Source organism: Stegastes partitus, unplaced genomic scaffold (genome assembly GCF_000690725.1).
Source record: "Stegastes partitus isolate 25-593 unplaced genomic scaffold, Stegastes_partitus-1.0.2 Scaffold694, whole genome shotgun sequence".
Lineage (NCBI taxonomy): Eukaryota > Metazoa > Chordata > Actinopteri > Pomacentridae > Stegastes > Stegastes partitus.
In genome coordinates this window covers 286,533-296,467 of record NW_007578425.1, presented here as the reverse complement: position 1 = coordinate 296,467, position 9,935 = coordinate 286,533, and the positions used below count along the sequence as shown (strand labels likewise).

At 42.0% G+C, this 9,935-nt stretch overlaps 1 protein-coding gene across 1 annotated transcript; it reads left to right on the top strand.

Moving 5' to 3' along the window:
• Positions 1 to 2,822: 2,822 nt before the first annotated feature.
• Positions 2,823 to 9,503, top strand: apba2a (amyloid beta (A4) precursor protein-binding, family A, member 2a). The gene is made up of 11 exons (XM_008290769.1): positions 2,823 to 4,043; positions 4,288 to 4,392; positions 4,612 to 4,651; positions 4,748 to 4,893; positions 5,464 to 5,550; positions 5,646 to 5,831; positions 6,004 to 6,183; positions 6,356 to 6,568; positions 7,924 to 8,043; positions 8,198 to 8,338; positions 9,417 to 9,503. The coding sequence occupies exons 1-11, from the start codon at positions 2,823 to 2,825 to the stop codon at positions 9,486 to 9,488; spliced, it is 2,511 nt and encodes an 836-aa protein (XP_008288991.1). The 3' UTR covers positions 9,489 to 9,503.
• Positions 9,504 to 9,935: the final 432 nt, after the last annotated feature.

Sequence of the window (9,935 nt, the reverse complement as noted above, 5' to 3'; positions counted from 1 at the left end):
TCACACCTTTGCGACTTTCAGTGTTTTATTCCAACGGCAAAACCCCCCCACAAAAATACCCCAGTATAATAGAGGCTGTCAGCGGGTAAAAACATTAGCTAACATACCGGTAGCATCTGGTAACACAACAGTCCCGCTTCTCAGGCATAACCAGCGGAGTGCAGAGCGCATTTCAGGATGTCGAAATCGATCCCAGAAAAATCGATATTTTCTCAAAACTAAATGTTTAATTAATATTAAATAAGAAAATTATTCTGAGTGCATAATATTTCTGTGTATATATTTTTGTATTAAAGATAGTGGTGTATAATCAAAATTTATACTGATAATCTTTTTTTACGTCCTAAATCGCACCCAGGTACACCGATAAAGTCAAAAAAAATAATTGTAAATGATTTAAAATCAAAACGTCACGTGTCCGTAAATTTGCACTCATTTTGGCTCTTGCGGTGTTTTTGTGTTGGGGCAGCACCAGTGCGACCAGTGAGCACATGATGGGGTGTGTATTTTCTACACAGGTTCCTGGGCTGCTGTGCGGCTTTTATTCAAAAATCACCATTCCGGAGAGCAATCTGATCTGATCAGCACCCGGGCATTTCACAAGGAAGGGCCGCCCACAGCACCGATGTCGGTAAGTGGCACGCAGAATTATCTATATATAGACAGAGGAGTAAAATGTAATAGTGATGCATGTAGGCCTGTTCGGCTTGAGAGCTGCAAACAATGCTGGATGTGCTCCTGTGGCAGGCAGCAGCTCCGTAGCTGGATGTCAGCATGGTGCAGTCTCGAAGCTTCAAATCAAGGTCGATGTAAATTGCAGCAGCAGCAGCAGCAGAAGCAGCAGCAGTAGGGTAACAAGATGCCTCCTGATGGTAAAAGCAGTGTGTTTAGGGAGTCAGCTCCATCACTGCTATACGCGCAGGAAAACCATATATCCGATTATCTTATCGACATTCAGGGAGATGGGAATGCGGTGTCCACTTGTGGGGAGCCACCACAACAACCACCCCTGCAGCTGCGGCAAAAGTTCGGCGTAATAGGTTTATAAAATATCACCACAAGCACGTCAAGGGCAGGGCAAACGCCAGAAAACCGCACCTCAGTGTAAGACCATAATGACCCTTATTGTTTTAACTGCCAGTTCAGCACCATGGAGAGGTCATGATTAGGTCTGCGAGCTGAGATTATTGGGTTTAGTGGGGTGATGCTATAATCTCAGTTGCATTATGATCTGATCAGCACCGGTTGGATTCGTTTCATTGTGTATAGATTGTTGAACCGCATCCAGAACAGCTCAGCGAGGTGTTTTCAGCTCAGATGCTTCATGGTTAATGAGGGTGTTGATGATGACATGTTTGGACTGGGCGTGTAGCAAACCACTGCTCAGTGTGCAGTGCATTCACTACTAATCAGACACAAAGCCTGTATTACTTACACTTTGATATTTCTCGTGTTCAAATCATAACAGAGTGAATTTTAAGAACCGCAGGGATTTATAATGTCTTACTTAGAAAATAGTCTGCGTATTGGTCCTTGTAAATGTGCAAATATAAATACAATTAGTGTGATTTTTATCTTAAATTATTGAATTCTCTCTGTAATATTTTTGTAATTGTAGTGATGCAAATGACTGTTGTTTTCATTATCAATCAATCTGCCAGTTATTGCTGTGAATAATTGTTTGCTCCATAGAGCGTCAGACCAGAGAAAAATGCACATTACATCTTCCCAGAGCTCAAAGTAATCATTTTGGATTGCTGGTTCAACCAACAGTCAGAAACTCAGGAAGATTGTCCCTTTGCAGATTCATAGAAAAGTAAGAAAATTGGCAAATAATCCCACTGTAGTGAGTGAATTCGAGCAATTAACAACAATTAACATCTATCAAAGTTTCAACTCTGTAGTACTGTATGGCATATTATGATTTACTGTTGTGTGTTTCCTTACACTGCTGATACATCATAAAAAAATGCAAACAAATGTGAATTCTTGTTGAACTGGTGCTTTTTCTGTTTATCTACCGTTTCAGAGGATGTGCCTTCATCTAGTGCACATATCTATTCAGAGATTATACTCAGGTGTCAAAGGAATGATGTACTATTCCACAGTTTCCTCAGAGGACATAAGTCCTGGGCCATAAACATGGCAGCCACACGAACCACATTTCATCCATTTTTCAAGGATTGATCACAAAAATAACAACGATTTTACAGAAAAAACATCACATGCTGCTGGACTTTTTACTGCATGTAAAGGTAGAAGTAGTAGGTGGATGTAGTATTATGACTTAGAGGTGACTTGTGTTTGCTCTAAAAAGAAGGGACTGTGTCTCTGTGTGTTTAAACTGTGACACAGAGATATTCACTTTATTCACATATGATTCCCAAATTCTTGTGTAAATACAGATACAGATTTTCTCGACCATATGTTTTTGAAATCTGGTGCTGTGTCAAGAGCTTCAGAGAAATGTGTTGCTGAGCTGTGTTGCAACAGCTTGAAAAGTGAACAAGGAAAAAGGTTGTGTTTTTAAAGCTGAATTTAGATTCTTAATGGCTAAATAGTTCATGTATTTATTGAAAAGAGAGGCACAGCCATTGATTGTTAATTCCTACAGTTTCATTTCTGTGATGAAATGTAATGACTAATATAAAACATGCTATGTAGTCAGTGATTTTTTATGACACTATGAGTACAAATGATGTGCTGTTGAAAATATTAAGGGAAAATTTATAGAAATCATAATGAACGTTTGACAAAAATGTCAAATTTGGTTGTCTGTTCATGTTCACAGGGTTTAGGGTAGTTGGCTTGAGGGGCCAGTTATGGCTCATGGAAAAAGTCCAGAAACCGTTTCCAAAATATTGGCACCCAGCCCTTCTTCATGCCCTGATCCAGGACTCACGAAACAGAGCCAAGAAGAGCAGCGAGGTTTGGTGAGGGAGGCGACTGAGCAACAACCTTGTACCTTGAAGGATGATGACAATGACCAGCTGACTTCTCCTGATTCTGCAAACCACTATTACATGAGTTGTGACCCGAGTCCAGAGGACATGGAGGACACCTGCTCTGAGTACGACAACGTGGGCTCGGATGTCGAGCAGGACTATGATGAGGTGCTGCATTTGAACAGGGAGGGCATTGTGGACATGAGGTATTACAAACAGTACTGTCCTGAAGATGGTGGCTATATAAAGCATGCAGCAGGTGATAATATTAATGATAACACCGGTGCTGCTGAGCAGATCACTCCCAGGCCTCGACACAGCACAGAAATACGTGAGGGATCACAATCAGACACTAAGCCGTATAAGACGGGCCATCGCTTTAGGTCACATTGTGCCCCGATTGCTGCAGATGAAGCAGAGGGCGGCATGAAAAAGGGCCAGGAGGACAGGTTCTTCTTCAACGATGGAGATGAGATAGAAGAGGTGCTAGACGGTGCCAAATTCATAGAGGACTTAGAGGAGACTGAGAATAGTGTTCAAGAGCAGACTAGCCTATATCAGGGCAACGAGAACGAGAGAATTAGAAAGGGAGGTGATGAAAGGGAAAGAGAAGACGACACCCAAGTCACAAGGAACCACAATGTCCCAGGAGCCGGAAAGAAGTGTGAGTCATCTCACATGGGTTCCAAGGAGAAGGAGAGGCAGGGCAAAGGACGAGGAAGAAGGGGAACAGGAGAGGACATTGAGCACATTGTTTCTGGGATCAAAGGATGCACGACGACCAGCACCGAGCAGCGTCCAAAGACTTTGTCCAAGGACTGCAAAAAGGCCGCTGTGCGGACCAAAGTTAGGCCTGGTTCCAGTAAGCAACATCCTCCTCCACCGCCTCGTCATTCCCATGCTCAGTCTCCTACCGACAGCCAGAAGGCCCAACCTCAAAGAGAGACTCCTCCTGTTCCCAAACCCAGTCCCTCCGCTGCTAACAGCCGGGAGAGTGAGCCGAGGGTTATCAAACCATCCCTGGCTCCTCATCACACACCGGAACAACAGAGGGAGTCTCTAGAGGAGCGACAGAGACGGCCAGAGAAACCACAGCAGGTAACCAATCCAAATAGGGCAAGTCTTTGTCACATCTCATCCCCTGTGTCTTGTGATTGTTAATATTTGTACCCAATCTACCAGCACTGTGCCGCAGAGTGAATCAAATAAGATTTTAATTACAAGTTTTGTCAGAAAGAGTCTTTGTCGCCTTTTTCTATATGCAGTTACCATCTAAGCAGGACAGCAAGAAACATTTAAAACAAGACTTTCCCAAGTTGAAACAGATATTTGTGTCCAGCAGGACGACAAGCCAAGCACAGCCGCGATGCCTGAGGACGTGCCAGAGCAGCCAAGGAGGCCTCAGTGCCCAGAGCTCGTCCCTGCGGGGGACAGTAACACTCCCAAGGTGAAGATTAGTTTCAATATGAAATTTCTCAAAGATGAGAACTTCTAATTTCTTGCAGTGTAGTTTATGTTAACTAATCTGTCTTTAAAATGTAATTCCTAAATGTGCATGCTAAAATTCTGAGAGACATATTGAGGCCATCATACTGAGTCATATTTACCGTGATAACTGACACAGTTTATGATATGAAATACTGAAGTTCTGAAATTATTTTTAAAGAAAACACAAGAGGCTGCTTCCTTCCCCAGCTTTGAGGACGGTAAATATCTCAGAATATTTCAAAATTTTGTAGTTTCTATGAATCGATGCAGCGCATTACGGTCTCACAAAAAAATGATGCTGTTTTGCTGCACAGTCCCAGGTCCCTGTGAGCCAGAAGATCTCATTGATGGGATCATCTTTGCTGCTAACTACCTTGGCTGCACTCAGGTGTTGTCGGATAAAAATCCATCCAAGTCTGTGCGCATGTCCCAGGCCCACGAAGCCGTCAGTCGTATCAAGGTAAATCGCCCTCAAGAGGGGCCATCTGCTAACTACTGTTGATTTGGTTTACAAATGTTTGAATTGACTAATGTGTTCTGACTTCATCAGAAGATCAAAATGTAGGCGCAAATTTAAAAGTAATTGGTATTCAGGTCCAAGAGGATTGATTACATTTCATTCTAGATGTGAGATTTCTAGCATTAGACATGTTGCCTTTTGGTCTTCAGCTATCAGACCATCTGACTTAGAGACAATTTAATTTTTTCATTTTATTCCAGATGTATATTTGCAGGTTTGCAGTTTTACTGTGGGTTGCAGTGGATTAATGGCATTTATAAACCTGTGTGTGTGTGTGTGTGTGTGTGTGTGTGTGTGTGTGTGTTGTCAGCTAGCGTCTTTGTGAAAGGTTCGCTGTGCAAGAGATTCATTTATTTACCACACAGTGGAGCTGTTGCATTCCTTTTTTTTCTCACCTCCACCCATATCAGTGCTTTGATAATGACCTGAATATGTGCATAGCGAGTAGAAAACATCGCACTAAAGAAATGAAATGTAAAATCTCTTACTAAAATGATATTTATTTCAAAGAGCCAAGACGAAGACTCTCAGATGATGACAGAAGTGGACCTGTTTATCTCTACAAAAGCTGTCAAAGTGCTGAATGCTGATACACAGGTTAGTGACTCTTAGATCTGTGTGTTCTTCTTCAGTCTTCACGCTATGTTTATTTTCAGATATAATGATCTTTATTTTTGCATTGTTTTCTTTAGGAGACAATGATGGACAGTGCCTTGCGGACCATCTCCTATATCGCAGACATTGGTAGCATTGTGGTTCTGATGGCTCGGAGGCGCATGTCTCAGGCCTCATCGGAAGATTTTTCCGAATCGTCCGACTCTACCAGCGACGGGAAGAGTCAGTACAGGATGATCTGCTATGTGTTTGAGTCAGAGGACGTAAGTGCCGCTATTTAACTGCACATACATTTTTTAGTTTCGAATTGAGTTTTGGTTCAGATATGTTTTCTGTGGTCTCTGAAACCATTGTGATCTTTCTCACTTCCTTGCTGTTGTCAACTGGGATAGTCTTTCTGCTGAGTAGTTTTCCCCAAACGCTTCCCTCCCATAGGCACAGCTAATTGCACAGTCCATTGGTCAGGCTTTCAGCGTGGCCTACAGAGAGTTCCTGCGAGCCAATGGCATCAACCCGACCGACTTGAGCCAGAAACAGTACAGTGACATCATCAACTCCCAGGAAATGTACCACGATGACCTCGTCCATTTCTCAAACTCAGACAACTGTAAAGAGGTGCGACATTTTTTATTTCGCTGCGGGGAAATTGTGGATGATGACTGATGGCTTTCCCTTAACGGAAATGACTCCACTAGAATCTCACAAATCTTCTAAACCCTGGCAATTTAAAATGTGCTTGAAAAGATTTAGGAAATGCTTTTTTTTTTTTTTCTTGTCTGCGTTCCAGCTCTACGTGGAGAAGCAGAAAGGGGAGATCCTCGGTGTGGTCATAGTGGAGTCTGGCTGGGGCTCCATCCTGCCCACCGTCATCCTGGCCAGCATGCTGAACAGCGGCCCTGCAGCTCGCTCTGGAAAACTCAGTGTGGGGGATCAGATTATGTCCATCAATGACACCAGTCTGGTAGGGCTGCCACTGGCCACCTGTCAGGGCATCATCAAGGTACGGAGCGTTATCAAGCACCTCCAGTTAGTGTTTGTACATAAAGTCCTCAGCTGGATATGGAAATACTGGAATCTGGGAATGTCACGGTGGCTTTTTGTAGGATTTTGCCTGCACGGCAAAGACATCCTGGTCAGCTGTGCAGGAGACTTGAATTTCACTGTTAAAAATTGTTGGTGGATCAGTGATTAGTTCAGGTTGCCCCCTGCTTTTCTGCTAACTGCATACTGAGATAAGCTAAAGCAGGGAAGCTCAACTTGTTTTTTCTGTGGTCCTTTTTTTTCCCAAAATGATAGGATGTCAGTTATTAATCACACTAACAATAATACCAATAAGATAAAATGAATAAATAAAAAAATTAAAGGCCCATAACTCTTTTCTTTAACATAATTTAGTTTCATATTAACTAAGCAACAGCCAAGCTACATAACTGAACATTTAGTATAGAAACAAGCAAAAAAAAAAAAAAGTGTGAATCAATTTATTGTAATGGTGGATTAGAAAATAGTTGGCGAGTCTGTCAATACCCTATCAGGAGCCTCATTGGGTCTGCAGGCCATAAGTTAGGTATCACTGGGTTATAGCATCTTAATCCTCAAGACGCAAAACAGATAATAACTGCATGTAAATTTAATTGTGAAACTAAAACATACTTAGCAAATTATTCCATCCACACAGTCACGCAATAACATACTGAAACCCCACATAATGATGACAATAATCTTTAGTCTATAACCGTTTGCCTTCTGCAGCCTGTTTGCCTTCCACAACTCCAAGCCCAGTGGTTCCTGCTGAAAATATAATTCTCAAGTTTTTCTCCAATTGCTCACAAGTATTTATCTGAGCGATGTATGTGGGACTCAAAATAGACACTAATGGTACAATAAGTTATATCAGACGTGGCAACATGTAATACTATCCGTTAGCTATACATCACTCAATCCTCACTTGGGTCGTGGGGGGCTGGAGTCTATCCCAGCTGACCCAGGGTGAAGGCAGGTCGCCAGTCTATCATAGGGGTACAGACAACCAAGCACACTCACATTCACAACTACGGACAATTTAAAATCAGCAATGAACCTTAACATGCAAATGCCATGCAGAAAGATCCCAGGCGTGAACTGAGGATCTTCTAGCTGTTGGTTCTGGTCTTTTTGTGGCCTTTATTGATAATAACTCTTATCCTTATGTTTGTTGTGTTTGTGGTTGTTGTGTGTATAAGTGTGACTGTGTGTATGTGTGTGGACCCCAGGAAGAACAGCCCACGCTTATGCTGGTGCTAATGGGGATCCTAATAAACAAAATGAATCCTTTAAAATGACTGAAACTTGTGTGTGTATTTGGGCTCGTCCCAGGGCCTGAAGAACCAGGTGAAGGTGAAGCTGAGTATAGTGAGCTGTCCTCCTGTCACCACCGTCCTCATCAAGAGACCTGATCTCAAGTTCCAGCTCGGCTTCAGCGTTCAAAATGGCATCGTAAGTAAGCCCCTGTCAGTCGTGACGCTAAACTTTAGGCTGAGGCTCAAATTGAAAGGCTGCCAACTTCCGTAGAGTGCCGTTGTTTTTAAACAGTGAGGCTGATGCCGTTGTGTTTGCAGCTCCATACATAGCGTGTGTTTGACATCCTCAGATCTGCAGTCTGATGCGAGGCGGTATTGCTGAGCGGGGCGGCGTTCGTGTTGGGCACAGAATCATTGAAATAAATGGTCAAAGTGTTGTTGCCATGGCGCATGAGAAGATCGTCCAAACCCTGTCTGTCTCAGTGGGTGAGGTAAGAACTGGTCATGACACAAGACAGCAATTTTCACTGATTACTGCACCACAGAATCACTCTTGCCACACGGGACTGGATCAGGTTGAGATTAGTTGATGGCCAAACATTATTGGGTACGTGCTCACTGCAGCATGCATTTAATCAATACATAAAATCAATAAAAGGCCTTTGCTAAAAGGGCACGGTTAAATATTTAAATCTTAACTCAAAAGCTGATAAAATCAAGTGTAAGTAGGGCAGCAGAGGGTGATTGTTTTGAGCAGTTCCAGTTACTGTAAACGTATTTATTTCCTCGAGTGCAAACCTGCATTTAAATGTAGTTTATCTTATCTCCACCAAAATATATGCTATTGTGCTTTAAAGGAACAGTTTAACGTGACGGGAATTTCACTTCTTTGCTTCCGTGTTTAGAGTTAGATAAAAAAGACTGATACTACTCCCATGTCAAAGTCCAGCACGTTAACCAACATGTTGTTTTTAACTTTTGATTTAGGTGGATTAAATAAATATGTTTTCATTTTAAGAACTGATACAAGGATTTATTATCTCTGGAGCGAGTCGGGCTTGTTGTTTGAGGTCTTTTTGCTAAGCTAAGCTAACCGTCTGCCCGCTTCATATTTATTTTACAGATACGAGAGCGTTATCGATCTTCTAATTTAACTCTCGACACGAAAGAGTGAATTTCGCGTTTGCAAAAATGTCGAACTATTGTTTTGTAAATTTGTCTTTAACCACTAGGAAATAAATTTGTTTCTTCAATTTGACAGTTTGCTATAAATATCCTTGCGAATTGCCTTAAATTATGTCCAGACAAATTGTCCCTATCAACCATTTGCAGCTGTGAGTTAGTTTTTGTGTGTTTCTTCTCCAATTTCTGCCTGTATGCATCTCCATTAAAACCACGAGAGCTCATTATTTGTCAGTAATGCATCCAAGGTCTCTTCTCTCTTGTGGCACAGAAGGGAGTAAATTAGGCCTGGATTCAAGTGATGTGATTACGGCTGTGCATCTATAAATGGGTTCTTAAGATTACGGTGTAATCGTCCCGCTCCTCTCATCTCTGCCTCTCTGCCAGATCAACATGAAGACGATGCCTGCTGTGATGTTCAGGCTGCTGACAGGACAGGAGACGCCTATCTACATATAGAGACCCTGCATGGATCCAGCCCACTGTAGTTCTGCATGTCTGGCTGTGTGGAGACAATAGGCAGGTGGCTCAGTGGGAGGAGGAGAATTTATTTTTCTATCATTTTATTTTTGGGCTCTTGTTGCGATGCTGTAAAGAACATCCGGTTCTCATTTTTCAGGTTTTATCTTGAATTACATTGTCATAATGGCCTTACAATGTGAATACTCTGTCTGTAGTACTGTACGTGAGTTTATGGTGTTGAAGAGAAGTAGCTTTATGGTCATGATTATTTTCTTATGAAGAGATAAATTAGTACATTTATTTTTTATTTAGTCATTTTTATAATGTGTATGGAGTTAAAAAATTGTACTTTTACTGTAAATACTTTGGATTACTCAAGGACTTGGTTGGAAAGGCCATATTACTCCTACAGTATATGCATGTGATTATGAAAAATTACTGACC